At 40.3% G+C, this 21065-nt stretch overlaps 1 protein-coding gene across 11 annotated transcripts in view; it reads left to right on the forward strand.

Moving 5' to 3' along the window:
• The window catches only part of ptk2aa (protein tyrosine kinase 2aa), a 63270-nt gene that overhangs the window by 12259 nt on the left and 29946 nt on the right, over window positions 1-21065 (forward strand). For 7 of the 11 annotated variants that reach the window (XM_040021440.1, XM_040021444.1, XM_040021443.1 and 4 more), the window contains exons 2-8: window positions 5856-5882; window positions 13080-13324; window positions 14211-14380; window positions 15905-15992; window positions 16235-16314; window positions 16663-16725; window positions 19502-19556. In XM_040021440.1, the coding sequence (XP_039877374.1) occupies window positions 5856-5882; window positions 13080-13324; window positions 14211-14380; window positions 15905-15992; window positions 16235-16314; window positions 16663-16725; window positions 19502-19556 (728 nt within the window). Of the gene's footprint in view, window positions 1-5855; window positions 5883-9586; window positions 10812-11797; window positions 11811-13079; window positions 13325-14210; window positions 14381-15904; window positions 15993-16234; window positions 16315-16662; window positions 16726-19501; window positions 19557-21065 lie in introns of those variants that run through there. The other 4 variants (XM_040021446.1, XM_040021447.1, XM_040021450.1 and 1 more) reach the window with 4 other exon arrangements.

Genomic DNA, 21065 nt, shown 5'->3' on the forward strand with positions numbered 1-21065 from the left:
AACGAAAAACTTCAATCAAAAAGGTGAAATGTTGGATTGAAACTGTGTTAATAATGGATATGTAGTTAATTATACATGTTAGGACGCTGGTGCGCGGTCTGGTACAAATTGTACCATCTAACGATCATTAAGTAGAGCCACTAAAGCGCTTGAACTCAGTGGCCAATCAGAAATGAGAATTCATTTTTAGCCTTCCTCCCAGACAAGATAAAAGGCACATTCAATATTTAATGGAAAGTGTGATTTTTGCCTTAATCAGAAACATGCTTGTCTCTGGTTAAGCAAGTGTAGATATGTTTCACCCACAGCTGGGACTGCACTATAAACTGGGTATTTTTGTCACATTTGTTTGGATGTTTATTAAATAACACATACAACCCTGGCGTCATTTAAAGATTATTTTGAAGCTCTCGCTATCTCACCAGTTCACACGCCCTAAATCTGTTGATTTGAATTACGCATAGCGTATCTGCTCTGAGCGTGATACATTTAACATGCCGCTCCAGTAAGCCAGTTAGCTTTATCAGTGCACCTGAACGATACACACTCGAGTGAATGTGTGCGCTTTTGCAGATAAATGTGTGCGAGCAGTGATGCGTTAACGTGGCCTTATTATGTTTCATGCGTGTGGGGCTTATCTTGAGTTTGCCTCATCTGAGCGTGTGTGTGTGTGTGTGTGTGCAATGGATTTGACTTTGAATAATTGTCTGATGTTTATCTAAATGTGAATAATGATAATAAGAAAATATGTGTGTTTCTGATAGAACACAGAAACCTTTTACTGATATTCTTCATGTCTATATATTTATTCATGTATTTCAACTAGAACTGTAACTAAATTGATTCATGAAAGACATCGACTGGGTGTCTAGCGCATATAAAGATGTCTCCATTATGTAAAACACACTGTAGCGCTTCATCAGAGCCAAAACTGTGCTTAGATCCTACCACGAGGCATTTTAAAGGCCAAAAGCTGTGTTTTTTAAAAAAAAATATATATGTGTGTGTTTATGTGTTGCTGTGCATTTGTATATGTGTGTCTGAGTGGCAGGTGTGATTGGTGCCTCAGGCGTTGTTGTTGCATCGTAAGACTGCATGCTCCAGTAACACCCCATTGTCCGGAGAGTTTCAAGCATACACACTCACACACACAACATATATACACACACTGCGTCTGAGACACCTGCCAGCACAGCTTGAAGGTTAACCATTAGGCACCAAGCAATGAGGCAGAACAGCTGGCTGTTCTCCTCAGGTTTAGTACACTTAATTTCTGCAGGAGTGTTTTTTTTTTTTTTTTTTTTGCTCTTCTGTGAGTTCTGCAGGATTGTCTCTTCGACCTTTTTATCCATCTCTGCATGTTTTATTTTATCTGCTTTTCCATCTAGGGTCACTGGGGTCTGGAGCCTATTCCAGCTAACATTGAGCGAGCCAATTTAGAGGCACTAATTAACTTAACATGCATGACTGTGGACTGTGGGAGGAAACCGGAGCACACAAGAATACTCACGTAGGCACAGGGAGCACATGCCACCTCCACACATAAAGGATCAAACCAGCCAGCAGGTCTGAACCAAGAACCTCCTCGTTGTTAGGTGACGGTGTTTAAACTGCACCTCCCTGCTGCCCCCACTCTTTGGAGTTTAAGGAGACTTTCCTTATTCCGCTGTGCTTTCTAGACCTACAGACGCATGTTTTCACACAAATTTGCACGTACACTGAGAGATTGTCAGCACAAGAATTAAGAAAGAAAATTATAGTTATGATTGTTACATTCTCCCAAAAGTTCAGGGGATGTTAGGAAAATAAGAGTGCTCTAGGGGAAAATCTATGGCTTAAGCAAATAAGACAACAGCTGTCAGGTCAAGATGTGACAAACGGAAGATATTGTGGTGACTGTCCAGTTCAGTGGTGATAAGCAAAAGGCCTAGCTGCTTTTTATTCTTCCTGCTTTTGTGTAAAAACAATGCAGAACAGTTCTTAACACAGTTGTATTCAAGAAATAAATGTGAATTTGAATAATCTAATAAAGTTTTAGCATAAGAGCGTAAACATTCTTAAATTCACATAAATCACAATGAAATTTGGTGTAACTTTCCTTGAATCCATTCATTAGCTCAGTAATGATATATGTCAGATTTTATTGTACATATTCAAACATCATCTCACTATAAGCTCAATAGGCATATGTAACAATACAAATTTTAATGTTAAATATACCTGAGAGGTCAAAATGTCATCATTAGGTGAAAAGAACTGCTGATGATGTGAAGTGAGATGATATTTTTTTAACTTCAAGGTGATTGATTGAGGCGACTTCCAGTTACAGTGCAGGATAACAGTGCTTGACCTATGAAAGACTAATAAGTAGACTAGAGGATTACCAAGGCAACTAGCCATCAGTGACAGTGATGTGCAGTAAGCGAATTTCTTCCTCTATGGATGGAGTTTAACTCCAAGACACTCCAAGACACTGGTGCTGTTAGTTTTCCACAGTGCTTAAGAGCGCCTGCTGAGGGAGAAATGCTAAATCCTTCAAAGTAAAAGCCCAGATATTTCTGGTTAGCACTTCCATGTTGGATTGCGTTATACTCCAAGATAGCACAGTGTGAGTCCAGCTGGATGAGTGATACCTTGATTTGGTCAAACTTTTAAATTGAATGGCCTCAAATAAAAACAGGAAATAAAATACAGGAAGACTGTAGGTTTTTATTAATAGCTTAGCTTAGAGAAGCTGCTAAGCTGCTGTTACCAATAAAAGGAACAAAAAAAGCTTGAGACCTGAGAGAGAGGATAAGTTAACTAGTCAATCCAAATAAAAAAAAAAAACAATAAAATAAAAAAAGGAACACAAAGCACACACTCCTTCAACCAGAGTGGTAAACATCAATAATCACACAGCCCAAACACTGCTTCAAGAAAGACATTGTGGCTTCCTCCTCTTCGTCCCTCACATTTACTCTTGAGGCTCATTGCTGAGTGGAGTCAGCTGTGCACAAAACGCTGCCTCCACAGAAATAGAGGTGGTACCTGAAACGGGAGGGAGAGAGGGCAGCACCACACACCCACACAATGAAACACAGCAGACCTGCTGTAGCTTTAACAGTAATGGTAAATCTCAATATTTTGTGCTAAATGCTATTTCATAAACATGACAGTAAATGGCTTTTGACCAGAAGCGGGTTACAGTTTCCTTTTTTTTTTTAGCAGTTTGTCTAATGCTTAAGCAAAGAAACAAAAGCAAAACCCTCCTCTCTCGCTCTCTGACCTCTTAAACTATGAATTTTAACTTTAACCACTGATCTGAGACCAGTAGTCAGACAGACGTTGCACAGCAGACTCTCTCATGATTGTTCAGTCTAATTGCAGCTCCTTAAAAACCTGTGGTTAACATGCAATTATCCGCTGTTTGAAGACATGGAGATGGTGCTTGTGTGTCTGTGCTTAGAAATGCCCGTCTGTAAAGGTGTGAGCTGGTAGTTTTTGACTGCACATTTCATGTTTGGGTTTTTGGGCTTCTAGTGTAATACCAACTGGCAAGGAGCATACACATCAGTCTGCCAATGTGCGGGGGAAGACAGTTGTGTTGTTATTTGGGTGCGATTTAAATTCTTTAAACTGTATTAAATTGTATGCCATGGATTACAAAAAAGCCTCTTCTTTCTAAGCCAAAAAAGCACGACGGATGAAAAGGGAGTCTCACGATTACATTTTTTTGTTCCAGCATTTCAGGTGCTGTCTCATCTTGTTTCTAAGCCCTGAAAAGACCACTGTCTCCTATGGAGTCAAATGCAGACTGCAGCAATGCCAGCATTGTTGTGGATCTCAGACTACATAGCACTTAACCTTCCCTGCGCTCTTAACAGAGAGACATTGAGAAGCAAATGGAGACGGCGTGGAGCGCTGATAGCATCCAGGGGACAGATGGTGCTTATAGGTTTCAGGTCTATCTAGAGGTCATTATAGGGACTATAAAACAGAGTCTACCGTCATGAACTGGTCTATATCAGTTTACTCTGGTCTGTATTAGATACCCAGGATTAAGTTAACCCATTTATCATGGTGTGATATAATAATGGTTGTCTTTGATTTTCAAAGGGTGATACTTTGCAGATGAGGTGATTAGAAGAAATATACATGCCTGCAGCTTAAGGTGGGCTCTGTTCTGGCTTCCCCGCTGATTGGGTCAAGAGGACATAGTATTGTAGGGTGTTCACCTTACAATATAAAGCGCCTTGAGGCAACTGCTGTTCTGATTTGGCGCTATATAAATGAAACTTAATTAAATTGGAGAGGAATGAGGTTTCCTAGAATTACATTATCAGTGAAAGCACTGCCACGATGTTATCTAATATGTCATGGTGCAATTTGATATGTCTGGATCTTCCCATGATAACGTCATGTTTGTTTTGTTGTGCAGTGCTATAGAATCACATACAGACCTCAGTTTATTGCAAATATTAATAATGGAAAACTGATGATTAATGTTGCCTCTGCTGAAGGTAATACGCTGACAATTTTGCAATTCGAGTCATATTGCAGGTGGTCACCGGTGAGGTATGTGAATCTGTTTATTACCATCACCACTATAGATGCACGCATTCATAAACAGTACTGTGAGGGTTTCATGTTACACAGCATTTCAATAGCACACCCACCACGAATCACCTTGATGCCATTTCTTTCTTTGTGTAGATTTTCTTTCAGCCGTTACTTACATCATCTATGTTGACAGCCCCTGCAGTCGGTCTGTGGGTGCGTGTTTACCCAGTATTTTTCTGTAGATCAGGGTTTCCAAAGCACTTAGGCACTTATCCTTTTGCCCTCCACTACATGCAGCCCTATCATTGCTGTGACTCGGTGTCATGTTCCCAAAAGGCTTCTCCTAGACTTCCTGTGGGTGTGTGGGGACCTATAGAGTACAGTAATAAGAGTGGGAATGATACTTTTGCTTTCAGCCTGCTCGGCAGGATTTACCATTTACCATTGCTAAATGTGTTAGTCACATACCTTGTTTGTTGTAATGCATGAAAAATAAGGTGGCTTTATTATGCTTGCCAAGTTTTAAAAAAAAAAACCTCCAAAAAAACATTTACCTGAGAAGCTTTGTTTTGCTTGATTAGTCTGACCAACTGTGTCTCCTCCTAACCACAGTCTGAATCCAGCCAGGACTTAAATTTCCTCCTGCACAATTAAAACAAAACAAAAGCAAAACATTAGTCTGAGCTTTAGCTCTTAGAAGCTAGTATTATGGTTTTCTGAATGTACACATAAATGTCTATGTGAGAGGGGTTATGGGAAACTGGCAGTTTCAGAGAAGAAGCTAAATAGAAGCAGCTAAACTCTGCAGCCTTCAGCACCATTGTATGTTTTATTGGAGCCTCCAATCAAAAGCAAAAAAGGTTCAATCACGGCCTGTAACATCCTGGTTTCACAGCTGCCCGATCTCTGTGAACAATAACCCCGCTCTGTGGCGTTTCCCCACTTTTGGTCTTTCACATGCTTAAACAATGAAGCTTCAGCCTATAAGGAGCGAGGGTAAATCTTGTCACAAAGGGGGTATCGATTGGTAAAAACAATCTGTCAATGTCTCAGTGAAAAGTAAGTGTGTGTGTGTGTGTGCTACAAAACAGGGGACTGATTGATTTCTAATCTACTTAACTTGACACATTGTGGAGCAATACGTCCGCTCTGCAATTCACAGCCTGTAAGTAATCGAGTTGCGGACACCTGCTGTGGGAATTAACTCAATACAGTTCTGTTTAAGTTTTGAACAGACTTGATCTTTTCTTTGTCCAAATCTCATATAATTTAACAAACTGGCTAACTCTATTATTTCTCCATTTGTCTTTCAGATATTTCCAGGATTGCCTACTACACAGGTAAGTAGCTGACCCACAGTTGCCATAGAAATAGCAATTGGATAACATCAATTTAACCTAAGATATTGCTTTTAAGTTGCCTCTCGGTTTTTATTATTATTTACTCAAAGATAACATTTCACATGTGTTATCTGTATTATTTTATTCCCAAAAGGTAATGGCAGTGGGAATGTAGCAATGTATTATTGTATGATATGACCATAAAATATATCTTATATCATCATATCTTATTTGTATAATCCTATTTGTGGTCTACACAGTTATTTATTCAGAAAACAGAAACATGGCATCCTATTATAGGCATCCTTGAAGGAAGTGCACAAATATACATCGTCAGACTCTGTGCTTCTGCTAATGAACAGCTGAACTAGTAGCAAGTGCTTATTTGAGTCATGTTTGTGATTGTGTAAGACAATTAAAGAAGACAGAAAACAGAGGGGGACTATTTATCTGTGCGTTTGTGTCGACATGTTGGCCTCGTTAGTGAGCAGGAGTGAGAAAGAGAGTGAGAGGCTGTGTGTCTAATTAGAATATTCACACTGCAGACAGAAAACTTGAAACAACAACCCGAGGGTCGGGCTGCACGACTGTGGCCAAAATGATTATCAAGATCATTTTGCTCAGTATTAGTACCCCAATTATTCATGAGTTTATGAGTTTTTGTTGATTTATAGCGACTAAAACATTTTCATTGCACTGTCAACATAAAATTAGTCCTCCTTATTCACCTAAATGTAATGTATCGTGTAGAAAGAAAAAGATAAATAATTTAAAAAACAAAATGAAATCAACAACTCTCTGCTCCCGTTTTTATATTTGTTGATATTTTTGATAATCGAAACATCTTATAAGTTTTTAATAAAGTATTTATTTAATGGATCTAATTACATCTCCTATGTTTACATTTTCCTGAAGTCTCAATTGCTCAGCGTGTTTGTTAGAGACATCTTTGTGCAGATGCAACTGTGTTCATGATTTCGGTGCGTCTTTGTGAGCTGGATGGATGCACTGCTGCGCTGTACAGATTTTTATGAATATCTGAGTTGACATTGGAAGATTCATGTTGGCAACCACTGCATGTTTTTCTTGGCCTTCATCCATTTGGTGTACTGGAGCTAGTGCTGTGTTTTGATTTTGTTGAACAAGTTAAGGTGTCATGCTTTATGGTGTAGGCTCTTTGCACATGATTTGATCCTAGTTAACATGACTTGTGCTAAATCTAAAGGCAATAATCCGCTTCCACGGACAAACTCTTCACCTTCTGCAGTGCTAGATATTTGTTTAATTTTGACAGTCTGCTATTTGTTATTCCAGAAAAATAAAAGCTGCGCTGTGCAGGGAACAGCTGCGATTGGCAGATGCAGGCATGTCGTCAGGCAAAGATTTAGGGAGCGCTTTATTTACTTTTCCTTGGTTTGCTTTTGTCGATTATGTTCGTTTAATTCTGGGAGGCCAAAATCACAAACAAGATTAAAAATCAAATTAATTGTTCGGGCCTACCTGAGGACTTACTGCAGATTAGTGCTGCGTGTCCACAAGCTACACAATTAGCTCTTTGTCTGGCTTTAATCCCCTCCACTTATCATCTAGACAAATTAATTTATCAGATGATGTTACTTTTTATTTCTCAAAGCACCGACGTTTTTGTAACATGTTCAGAGCTTCCCTCTGGAGCATAGCTTAACAATGCTCATGGCCAGGTGTGAGGAAGTAAGAAAAATGAAAAGGAAGAAGAGTTGGTTGGACCGGATGTTTTTAGAATGACACCAGTGTCTTGTGTTTTATTTTAACATATTTCCAAAGTATATTTTTTGGACATTTTATTCATGCTCTAATTTCGGTGTAATCATCTAATTAGTCTAATCATTAAGTCACTTTATTTTGTGTTTGACAGACAGACGTCTGTAGTACTGCCTAATAACTGCTCTACAGATGAACAGGGGGAGCTTAAACGAGTTAATGAGCTGTGACAAAGTAAAAGATTCTGTGGAAATTGCAAGCAGAAAATAATTTGTGTTTAATTCATGAGGTAAAAATCTAACATGTTTGAAATTCAAAGCTCTTCACCTTCAAGGCATCGACACAAACACGCTGATTGTTCGCTAATAAAACATCACCACATCAAAGTGGATAGTGCAGATCTGAGGTTTACCTGCTGCTTTCAAATGTTATTTACATTAAGTAGGTAGTGGGTGCTGTGCTTCCCTCCTGTGCTTAAAAAACATGTCCATAAGCACACAGCACAATATGAACAGACACTTTGGCTCAGGCCCAAAAAGCTCTTCCCATTCACGGCAACATCCGGCCCCCTGACAAAAGGCTTTCAATAGTCCACACACCCACATCCACACTCTAACCCCCTTTCCCATTTTCATAACAATGGCCTATGCCTGAGATGGGCCGCAAATTATAGGAAACTCACACGTGCACACACATATGCACACTCAAATGGCTGCTCAGTTAAGCAGCTTTAGGACTTAGTGGCGAAATCTTAAGTTTTAAGCTAATTTAAGATTTTGTGATTTTGTTTTTAGTATTCAGGCCTGTTTTTGTTCTTCAGGTGAGATGTGTTCACACATAATTAAACATTTTAAAAAAGTCCATAATTTGGATGTTTTTGTGCAGCTAAACATTTTCTCCAGTGTTAGTACATTCACCCAGACTTTGCCAGCTGGGTATGTTTTCCAACTTGCTGGCTGTTCTGTAACACAATATTCATGCAGCATAGTCTGTGAGATTGCTCCTTTTAATTCATTGCTCATTTAATTCAAATAATACAAATATTTTCAAAGCCAAAGTAATATTTTGGGCACTGGCTTAGTGCCACATAAGTGACCACGTTTAGTTGAGCACAGCCTTTGTTAACCAGCTGTATCCCTAAGGTATACAGATGCAGTACAAACATGGATACCTGGTAATTAGTGCTGTTTACCTAGAGACTAATGAAATGCTTGAATTTCACTCACCAATACTTTTTGAATGTGCTGTAACTCACATCAGGCCATTGTATTTAATGGATCATTTAATTACAAATGCTCCAAAACCAGTTGAGAGGTCCAGTTCAGTGACTTGAATTACTTAAGGTGAGGACCAGACCAAAATGGTGTTTTATACCTGGTTATAAACATTTTTTGTTCTCATGTAGTTTGACTTTACGGAGGGAGATCTGCGGGGTCCGAATCGCTTTTAGAGCCAGCCTCAAGTGGCTGTTTTTGGCACCTCGATGCTGACTTAGTTTTTCAGCCAAGGTTGCCGCTTGGCTGAACATAGAAATTCAAAGCAGTACTTAACAAGCAGCCTGATAGAGCTGGGTATGGGGACACTTTATTAGGGATAGTTGGCAGGGGAGCTCTGTGTGTTTTCTGGCTGAGGGGCTTTTTGTGCAGTGTGGAGTGTGATCTTCTGAAAACCTTGTGATTGAAGTGGGTTGATTTGCCATATTGGGTGCAGCTGCTAGTTTACAAACTGGGAACAGTGTCGGTGGTGGAAGAAGGTTTTTTTTCTCTTTATAAAATAAATAACATATTTGTGTTTTTTGTTGTTTGGCTGTAACGGTGGTTTATAAGAAATAGAGTTCAGGGTGGTGTTGTGGTTGATTGAGCTTGCAAGACCCTGCATGAGTGAGGTCATGTATGCCATTATGAAACGACAATATGAAAAGGACTTTAAATTCTGTTAATAAAGATATAGTTTTCTTTTTTATTGAATTTAAGTAATATTTATCTCCTCTCTTCAGTAACACATGCATTATGCTTGCAAGGAGGACTTCCAGAGTTGTTCTAAGGGACTGCTCTTTTGAGCAGTGTTTAATATTAGTTCAAGATGAGAACTGTTCTGAGGTCAGCTTGAGCTAAAGTGGGAGGGTTTATTGCATAGAGAGGACAGGATTAGCATATTAATAGTTTCTGGCTCCTCCCACCCCTCCAGCAGCCCTCTCTGGAGCGCTCTCATTCCCCACTCAACTTTCTTTCTGTTGCGTTGCTCTGTTCTCTTTTACTTCTCATTCACCTTAAAACAATTGTTGCATTTTTCTCTCTTTCTCTCTCTCTTGGCTTTATTTTTTCTTGGTCAACTTTTTTCTCTTACTTTTGTTTCCAAGAGAAGATCTTTTTTTTTTTTTTTCTGACTGAGCACAGTAATTGCCTCTTGGTGTCTGACCACTAGCTAACTGAAGGTCCTCTGGATGCGCACTATTCAGTTGGATTTTTGGCTTTAAACTTTTTGCTCCCTCTCAACAACTCGGGGAACTTCGCTGAATGAAATAAGCCGAATTCGAAAGCCTCCTGACACTTCCAAGGCAACTGTGTAACTATGGAGTGCAGGCATGGGGCAGAAATCGGGCAAAAAGCAAACAGTGTGTTGTCATCAGAGAGGGGCCGCTGAGGAGTGGACAGGAAAACAAAAAAGGAGGAGTGAAGTTTGTGGATGAAAGTAACTTTCTGTCTCTGGAGAGGTTTTTTTGTGTTGTGGAGCTTTTGGATAACAGGAAAAGATTAAGAGAAGACGCATAAACAAGAAGAAACTTTCCCTGATTTTGTTTTTCTCTTGGATTTTCAAACTGCAGACAAATTGTCAGCAAACTACAAAGTATTCATTTTTCAGGATTGCTTCTTTTACCTCTCTATTACTGCAGCTTTTGCCAAGGAGAAGCAAACTTTGTAATGAGAGACGTTTTGTTTCTTCTTCGTCGGAGACGCCGTGCTTGTGTAAATTAGTGTTTGGATTATGAGAGGGTTTTCTTGCAGCTGTGTCAGGAGCTTAGTGTGTTTGTTTAACTCCTGCGGACGAGAACTTCACTGCATGTGATGCGTGGTTGTGAAGCTGCAGGTTGCCTGTCTGTCCTCGACGCGGACAGGCACAGGGAGGGAGAGACATGCGTTTCCATGGCGACAAGTGGCTGTAGCCCCTTCCCCATGTGTTGGGAGAGAGGTATGAATGAAATCTTCTTTCTGCATAGACTCCTCACGCTCACGGTGTGACATCTGACTCCATGGGAACTGCACTAGTGTACAGCCAAAGCTGTGTGTGTGTGTGTGAGTGTGTGAGAAAGAGAGAGATCTTAAGAGAGTTTTAATTTGTTGATGTGGAAGTCATCATCATTTGGGACTGGCAGATTAAGTTGGGATCACATTTTCTTACTGTAATCTATCACTCAACTCTTTCCAGTCTCTCTGTTTTGAGCTACCTCAGTGCGAGTGTGCGCGCGTGCCTGTGTGTGCACGCTCTCTCAGGTGTAATTACCTGCTAGCACATATCCATTTTCCTTTTTAATGGATGGGGAGAGGAGACACACAGGAAGAAAGGGAAGTAGAAAAATGGAGCATGAAAGAGATCTTGCTGTCTTTTCTCGCTTCCATGTTGACAACAGCGTGCGCGCACACACGCTCTTATGTAGAGAAATTAGTTCTTCTCAGGCATTTCCAGATGGAGTTGCAATGAAATTCCAGGAAGTGCGTCTATGTCTGAACTTTTTATTCAGGAAAAATGGTGTCCTGCGATCCATTGTCTTCTCTGTGTTATAGGCACGGGTGCTTACATAATGAGCCTTGACCTTGACTGCACCTCTCTCTTTATTTCTCTCTCTGGTATCTTATTGTTCATTGTATTGTATCTCAGTGAAAAACAACACATGAAGAATAGATACTTGCAGCACACAGTTTGGAACAACGCAACGGTCTAAGGAGTATGTGAGAACAAACATGCAACAAATGTAGCAGTGAAACGGTAGTGACTCCATTGACTATACAAACTAAAAATTACACATCACTGTCACTTGGTTATGTGTGCAAATTTTTGACACTGTTACATTTTATTGATAAAATAGTTATTTGTAGCCCTGCTTTGACTCAAAGTGGATTAAATTAAAAGTTACCGTCTATGTGTCTTGACTAGTTCTGAAGTTAGTATTGTTATCTTGAACTGACTGGAGTGAGTACAGGTAGACCTTACTATTACTGGGTTACTTGGTTTGACCCCCTTTAAACAGCTTAAATTCTTCGTGGCACAAATTCAAATGTGTTTTAAAATTGTTGCTTCACAGTTGCTTCACATTTATTGGCTCTTGTTCCACCACATCCCAAAGGTGCTCTTTTGGATTTAGATCTGGTGACTGTGGAGGCCGTTTGAGTGCAGTGAACTCACTGTTTGAGCTTATTTGAGCTTTGTGGGGTGGTGTTTTAACCTGCTGGAAGTAGCCATCAGAAGGTGGGGGCACTGTGGTCATAAAGGGATGGACATGTGTTGTCTAACCGGTACTTTGAAACATCCCTCACACCATGACACCATCACCAGACCTAAACATTGATACAAGGCAGTATGGATCCATGCTTTCGTGTTTAAGGCAAATTCTGACTCAGCAGTTGAAATCAGAACTCATCAGAACAGGAAATGCTTTAAAAAAAAAAATCTTCTCTTGTACAATTTTGGTGACACTGTGTGAATTAGATCCTCAGTTTCCTGTTCTTATACAGCAGGGTGGCACCAGGTGTGTCGCTGTAGCTCATCTGCTTCAGGCTTCAACATGTGGTTCATCCACCTTGTAGGAGTCTGACCATTCTCTTCTGACCTCTGAAATCAACCAGGCATTTTTGAAGGAGCCTAGAGAACTGCTGCTCACTGGATATTGTCTCTTTTTCTCTGTTTCTTGTGTGGGAAAGTCAGCAAATCAGGAGTTTCAGAGATATTTGAAGCAGCCTGTCCAGGACCAGCAACCTTGTCAGATTCAAAGTCACTTAAATAATCTTTCTTCCTCATTCTGAGGCTCATTTTGAACTTCAGCGGCTTGCTTTGACCATGTCTACATGCCTAAGTTCATGGGGTTGCTGCAAGTGACTGGCTGATTAGAAATTTGAATTAATAAGCAGTTGAACCGCTGTGCTTAACAAAGTGGTTTGATTAGTCTACTTAAAATCAGGCTCACACACATTTGTGTTCTTGTACATATTAGGCTAATTACTCCACACAAATCTACTGTCATGCAAGTGCCCTTGGTTGGACGTATGAAATTAGACTAAATGTTAGACCCAGAGAATTATCATTATTCTGTTACAGAAAAAAAACTTTGTTTTTGTTTTTTTTAATGGGAATTGATTGTAAAGATATTTTTAAAATATTCAACTATCACAGGATTTGTTAAGTTTAATAATTAGATTACTCCTTATTTAATTAAAGTCTGTTTTTCTCTCCTCTGTCTCTCAGAATATGACAGACACCTAGCAGCGGCAGTGTCTGCAGGGAAAACCATGGCGTCAGCCTACCTGGACCCCAACCTGAATCACACCCTCCTCGAAGGGGCCAAGTCCCGACTGAGTGCGGGGGGATCGGACCGAACCATGGCCGGCTCCGTGGACAGGGTTCTGAAAGTCTGCCATCACTTTGAGAGCAACACAGAAAATAGCTGCTGGTCTTCCAATATAAGATACGGTGATGCAACCGATGTCAGGGTAAGATGCTTTTTTTGTATAGTGTCACAATATTAGGGACACTTTACCATTAACTGAGACACACAATATTTATTTAGAGTAAGAAGTAGCCTTCACAGCAATAATACTCAGTGCTCATAACTCTCTCAGGTCAAAATGTGACAGTTGTCACCCAGGAGTACTGTTAAATTACTTTTTTTTTTTTTTTTGTGCCATTTGTCCTCATGTCAACGTCCTAGCTGTCGGCACTGTTAAAACGGGCCCAAACGCACTGTCAATATTTTGCTTGCTAATGCATGTCACCTCAGGGCACCATTTATGTGTGTGCGTGCTAGTGTAGGTTTACTTAGCAGGATGCTTTTAGATCCACCGCTGTGACGTAGAAACTACCTAGCTCTGCTCAGATTTTAGTGGTCATACATCACTGCCGATCTCCTCTGCTCTCCTTTCATCCCTCTCTACTTCAGTATCTAGGTCAGACCCCCCAGCGTTTTACATGGGAGCACACATGGCTCTGTGAGCATTATTGTGCGCGTGTGTTTGATGTCTGTCAAGTTGTTTGGGTGGGAATGTCACGTTAAATCTCTTGAAGTCTCCGACACAAACTCACGCAGACATAAACTAAAAAAATCGATGGTCTCATCCAAAATGTCAGGGAAACATTGGCTGAGTTAATAAAGTAAAGCTAGGCATTTTTTTTTTTTTTTTTTTTTTTTTTACCAAAAAGACACAAAAAAAAGTTTTGTTTTATTTAAAACATCTCAAACTTATACAGGTGTTTTCGGCACCCAGGGACAGCACAGATACATTAGAAAGTAATTATGCGTATTTTACCTTCATAGATATGAAGTATTATTTGCACAGTCATCAGTCATTTTATTTCTCTTCTTTTCCTCTTTGTCTACAGGGAATCATCCAGAAGATTTTAGACATCAACAAAGTGCGCTGGACTTCATGTTTTGGCCTGCGGCTCAGTAACGGTCAATCCAAAGACCAAGTGCACTGGCTCCACCCAGATTTGGGCGTATCCCACGTCAGAGAGAAATATGAACAAGCACGGCCAAATGAAGAGTGGAGGTGCAAGATGAAGCCTGTATTTGTAATGTTGTGATAAGAGCCACTACATCAAATTGCAAGCTAGACTGCTGTTATAAGGGACCAGACAGGATCCTCCTATTTTGGATGGGTCACATTTTTTTTAATTACTGGGGGATAAACTCAGGTGGAGGAGTTTTAGCATCCCAGGGTCTTACTCACAAGTGAGGGGAAAGTAGAGCAGGAGCCTGAGACAGATTATTGCATCTTTGAAAGTGATGCAGATGCTCAGTGTGAAAGTGGCATTTTCACCTCACCAGTCAGTCTATATTCCTACCCTAACCTATGACCATGAGGTCTGGGTAGTGAGTAAGACAATAAAATGAAGACACAAACAGCACAAATATCTATCTGGCCTCTCCCTTGAAGAATGGGTGAGGTGCTCAGTCAGCACTGGACTCAGAGTAGAGTTGGTAGAGTAGGCTGCCATCTATATGAGGTGTTTTGTTAATGTCCTACTCAGAGGAAAGCCTGGATTAGAACCAGGATGCACTGGATACTGGATGCTCTGTTGGCTGGCTTGGGAACACTTGCCTCTGGAAAGATGTAGAGCAGGAAGCTGGGACCAGGGAGGACTGGGCATCTCTGGGTAGACTATTTCTCCTTGACATGGCTACACAGCAGAAATGGATGAAGGATTTGTGGGACTGTCTTCAGGACGGTGAAAATATTTTCGATAGTTTATGAATAAATATGTTAATACAAAGTTATGTCTAAACAGGCTTCTAACGTGTTTTGACATATTGTTTGCCATCATGTGTTTGACTTGTTGTGTCAATTGTCCCTGTTTATGTGCAACAAAACTTAAACTAAACATTAGGTAATCTAATTTAAAGTTTATAAAGTTTATAACCAGGACCTCATGAGGTAGATGAGTTTTAGATGCTTGCATCTCTTAAACAAGCCCCTTCCTGGAGGATGTTGAACTTGTAGGTTATGCTTTATAAACAGTTTCCTGCTTGGGTTAGACATGAGTTATTTGGCCTTGTAAAGTCAGTAGTTTCAAAAACGGCTAGCTTCAGCAGTCTGCCGTATTGTATTTCGAAGCAGAAGTGATTTATTGCAACCGGCATCATGAAAAATTGCGTGACCCGTCTGTCGAATTGTGATGAGAGCCCTTGTGCGCACGCTGCTGTGTGGCTGTAAAGGCTGAGTAGTTTGGATGTTAATGCTCTGGTATACATTACCTTTATTGTGGCAGTCTTAGTGCTGATTCTATTGTGAGGTGGAGACCTTTTGCTCGGTGGACATAAAGAGGGAGACAGAAACAGATGCCTGCTTTGTGTGACTAAGTCAACAACTATCTCTCTGTCTGTTTCTGCTACACTGATTTTTACAAGCACTCCTCTCATTTGCATTCTTGCATCTTGCGCTTTTGTAATCTCCCTCCGTCCCTTGCTGATTCTCCTCCTTCTGTTCACCCGCACATCTTTATATTCACATCACAAATAATCCTTACATTAGTGTAACGTAGCGATGTCTCTGTCTTCTTTCTCTCCTCCGTAGGTATGAGTTAAGAATCCGATATCTACCAAAGGGCTTTGTGCAGCAGTTTACAGAAGACAAACCTACTCTCAACTACTTCTACCACCAGGTACAAACACAAACAGATGCACAAGCACACAAGAGACACCCAGACACACAAACATATTTCATTCCCTGCCAGCAGCTAGCACTAACGCATATGGAACTACTAGAAGACACCCTGCAAGTGTGTTTTTCTTTGGATAATCTAGGTCAGCAGGATTGCCTGTATGTGTGTGTGAGCGAGATGACCCTCCATTTGTTGAGAAGTAAATGTCTTAATAAACACCTTTGCGTATTTGCATGTTCCAGGTGAAGAACGACTACATGACAGAAAACGGAGATCAAGTGGAACAAGATGTAGCTCTCAAACTGGGCTGTCTCGAAATTAGGTAACACAATGTAGTCCACTGCTTTTGTTTCCATTTCTTCACATGCAGATTGCTGTTTTTTCTTTTAATATCAAAGAATAAAAGGTTCAGTCCAAGTATTAAGCGCTCTGTTTTCTTTGTTGTTGCTGGACGAACAATTTAAAGTACAGTTTGAGTTGTTTTCTTCACCATTGCAGAATGCACAGTCTGTCTGCCCGTCAGCTACACTGATAATTCTTGCCAACATTAGTCAGTTTATTATTCATTGTGCAAAGCAACAGCAGTTTTTGCATTTTATTGAAAAAGAAAATGAAAAAAAAATGACCTCACTCTTTCTCTCTTTCTCTTTCCCACTGGATTCATTTCTAGGAGGTTTTTTAAAGAGATGAGAGGAAATGCCCTGGACAAGAAATCTAACTATGAACTACTGGAGTAAGTATTATCTTCATAAGCAAAGAGTTCCAGGAGCACAGTTCGGCTCCCAACCTCTCTGGTGCATCAGTCCATCCTAATCTCATCATTTCTCTTCCTGGAAACATGTTTTGAAACACCGCTTTCAGAGCTACAGATCAGAAAAAGTAGCACAGTGTATCACTTTTTGGCAGAGGAAGTTTCTCTTGACTTGACTTGAAATCTGGATTAGTGCAAAAGAAATTGAATAGATTTTAGGAAGCGGGAATGTCAGCAATTTCAAATTGAAGCTGAGTATATTTGCAGTCCTTGTTGTTACATTTACAGGTATTAAAGAGGAAACCGTTCTATGTTTTTCACTCATGCTATCTCAATGCGTTGTCCCACTGTGGATTCTCTGAAAGATGGTTGAAGAATTTACAAAGTGAACTCTAAATGAGGCTTGGCTCTAACTTGGTGTGACTCTAATGAGCTGTCCTCTTTCACTCATGTCTTTCTTTCTTTCTGCCCGTCAGCCTAACGAGCTCTCCAATTAATCCAGAGGAATGTTTTCTGTCTTTTCTTTGTCTCTTCTTCTCATTCTCTGTCTCTCTGCACCATGTTCACTTCCCCTATTTTTATCTGGTTTTCCTTCTGTGCTCTTCCTCTCTTTGTTTTGTCTCCATCGTTCCCTCGCTGCCTCTCTCAGTTGATTGGAAAAAGATGTTGTCTCATGCATATTTTAAACCAACAAGAGAGCGAGATGGAAAGAGCTACTAGGGCTTTGATACAGGAAGCTGACAGTTGGCCATCAGGGCCTGCTGGGCCCTTTATGAGCATTAAGCGCCAAAAATGTATAATGCGCTTTGGGTAATGTATGGCGCTGTTGGCTGTAGTTGGCCCATGTTGGCCACCGTTTTGGATTGCTGGCAGAAAAGGCAGAGACTTCTGTTCATCTTTTAATTAGAGTTTTTCACCTCTGCTGCTTCTTTTTCGTCTTCCATTAGCAACATTATAACAAGTATAATTATCAGGTTTCTTTGAAGAGATTTCTTATTTGACACCATTTATGCCCAATCAGAAATTCACATATTTTTAGAAACTTTACCCTTTATGTGTTTCCTTTTGTACATATTTTCCCTATAAATGGTGCCGAGTATTCTATGGCTTGACCTGTAAAAGGTCTCTATATTGATTTTTTTTTCTTACATATACAGTTGAGATCTGAGAGATCTTACATCTATCAGTGGTCTTTGAAATTCTTCTACATCTTGATTCAAATCCACATGTGTAATTTGAATGCATTGGATGTAGTTGGAAAAGACACACATCTGTCTTTAGGTTCTAACAGTTGGTGTCAGATGTCAGAAAACCAAGGAAGGATGTGGAGATAAAATTGGTGAAGATCTGGTGAAAAACATAAGAATGCCCAAGAGCATGAAAGTCATCATCATTCCCAAATGAAAGATGTTTGGACCACCGAGGGCCGTCCTAGATCACACAAGGGCAGAATCCGGCAGGGGCTGAAATGGCACCCAAACCCTCTTAGCATGGTCTGCTAGGGAAGCAAAATAATCCCCCAAAATAAATAAGAGGCTGCCTTATGCTCAGGAAATTTAGGGGAAATGACAGATGTGGGTCTTCAGTGCGGTTTGATTCAATTTCAAATTAGTGTATTTGATCGGTGGCCTCTGTGTGTGGCCATATGAGACAACTGCGACACAAGATGTAGGCTAATCTAGGTGGGCTGGTGTCGTTTTTACATGGAGTTTTCTTTTGTGTTGGTTTTATTTTTAGTCATCAGTCATCAAATATGTGGCCTTCTGCTTATTTAATCTAAGTCAGTTTGGCTCTCTGGGGAGGGAAGAAAAGTTGGAAGTCATTATCCATCAAAGCCTCATGCAGTCATTGTAGCCAGAGGTGCTTTAACTCGATATTACTTTTGAGATTGCTCTAACACATTACACAAATGTGAAAAATCGAGCAGGTCTGCACTGTAAGCGTTTTCTCTCATTGGGGCCACAGAACATACAGTAATGTTCATGTAAACGGTCAGCTGGTTGCAGTTGGCTGTCATCTTTGTGGAGCCCGAGCAGTGCTGTTTAATCAGTGGGCCTTTGTCAGGGCTCGTTCTCTGAGGTCAGCTTGATTATATAATTTCTGTCTGTGTGTATTTCTCGTTGCTCCTGTGATGACATGCCTTTGATTTTGAGAGAACCGTTTTAGAGAGGAGTTTCTTTCATGGTCATTTTCTAAAAGAAAGTTTGACAATCTGGGAGAATTTCTGAAAACTACATTTTTATATTTTTAATCCCTGTTTCAGACTTTTTTATTTTAATTCTAGTTTGACATTTGACCTTTATTGGGGAAACAGGAATAGGAAAAGGGGGATGCAAGCTTCCAGCCTTTCTCCCACTCTCTTCACTTGTCTTTTCTCCTGAGGGGTATGAGTCATTAGCCAACTTCCTGTTAAAGCTCTGCTCATCTTTCTTTGTCTCTGTGGTCACCCTCTGTGCAATTCTTCCTGCAACTCTCTCTCCCTTTCTGCCTTCATTGGTTTTCTCCAACCCCATCTTTAAAGGAAAAGATGAGTAGTGTGCTGTAGTCAGCACTTAGTCATCGCTTTCGGTTTCTTGTCTTCTCTTGCCTGCCCGTTTAACTGTATCTGTCTGTGTCTGCTTTTGGCAATACCCCAGGAGAGGATGAAACACGCATCTGAGATCAGATAAAGACAGAAGTGCTTGCCAATTAGCATTCTTCTTTGTAATTACACCACGATAAACATTCTGATGTTTTCCTCCTGTCTTTCTTTTTTCAGGAAAGACGTTGGTTTGAGGCGGTTTTTCCCAAAAGACCTGCTGGATTCAGTTAAGGTGGGTTTCATGTTCGTGTGGAGAGCTTGAGTTCAAAAACAAGGTCAAAATATTGATCTTGCAAACTTGGGGGCTTTACACACTGAAGGTCACAAATTTGTGCAAATATTTTTCAGAATTATTTTTCCGAACCAAACTCGGTTTTTCAGATCCAAATAAACAGATCTGACCAATCAGACCGCTGCATCTGGCAAAAAGTGGCTCAAAACGTGCAATGGTACTGAATATACATTGACATTAAAAGTGTAAACTATTACTGATATACGTCAGACACCCAGCTATACACTGCTCCAGGGCAGTTAGCTCTCTGAAATTATATTTCTCTGCCTCCTCACACATGGTCCCAAATATGTATGAAATGGTTGTGATACAGCTTCAACTCCTGGATCTAAATCTCCCTGCAGGTTCCTTCTCGTGAGAATTGGATGAACCCAAAATTTTCTTGTTTAGAAACATCAGGACCTTAATGTCATTCCCATTTTTGACACGTTTTTTTTTTTTTTTTTTTTTTGAGGACAAATTTTCTGCACAAGCCCAGTGTGTTTGGTGTGGATATCCGTTACACTGCAAGTCTGGATGTGAAATATTGTGTATTTCCACTGGTATTGGAGTATCGGTGTGTAGTTTTATTAGCAGATTTCTAGTAGCTTCGTCTTAGATTTTTCTAATGTGTTATTTGATGTTATCAGACATTGTGAGGTCCAGCAGATTAAATGTGAAGCAATCTAAGAAAATAGAGAAACATTAGAAAAACCTTCATAAATTATCAAGTAATGTGATGAATGTTGTTTTTACCACAAAGAATAATTTCTGCTAGGTTTACACTTGCTCAACTATCGTATATATCCCAGTATACAGTTAACCAAGTAGTCAGCAGTTATTGAAACTACTACTGCGTACTGATGTGCTACTCAATGATTCAATGAGGTCAACTTACCGAAGTAACAGGAAAGTATGGCATATTGTGTATTATAGTTACGGATTCCTGTTTTTTTGAGAAGACCTTTTGGTTGGCTGGTCGTATGTGGTGGTGGTGCTTCTTGCATATTGAGCAGCGTCTGCGTCAGTGATAAATTTACGGCACGTGTTTATGAGAATGGTCTTGGTGTGTGTGTGTGTGAGAGGGTGAAAGGCCCGGTGACCCGAAAAGGTCTTGTTGTCAGCAGGCGGGGAAGACAGATGCTCTGCAGGAGAGAGAGAGACCGTGTGTTCATTCTGGTGTATGTCTGTGATGGGTATGCGTGACCCTCGGGTCATGTTTAAACCCACTTTCTCTCTCCAACAATGAAAAGGGAGGGGGAGGTGTCAATATACATCTCCTTCACCCCCCCACCCCACCCAAAAAAAAGAAAAGAGGTCTGTCAAGCCTTGTTGACTCCTCTCGTCTCTTTTTCTGCTCCTTTGGCAGACGTCACAACACTCACTCCCAAGAGGTCTGTTTTATAAGCCGCGAAGAGGCGCGTAGTGACACACATGTGCAGTCAAACATCAGTAAATTGACTCGATTAT

Source organism: Simochromis diagramma, unplaced genomic scaffold (assembly GCF_900408965.1).
Source record: "Simochromis diagramma unplaced genomic scaffold, fSimDia1.1 OVJJ01000753.1, whole genome shotgun sequence".
In the NCBI taxonomy this organism is placed as follows: domain Eukaryota; kingdom Metazoa; phylum Chordata; class Actinopteri; order Cichliformes; family Cichlidae; genus Simochromis; species Simochromis diagramma.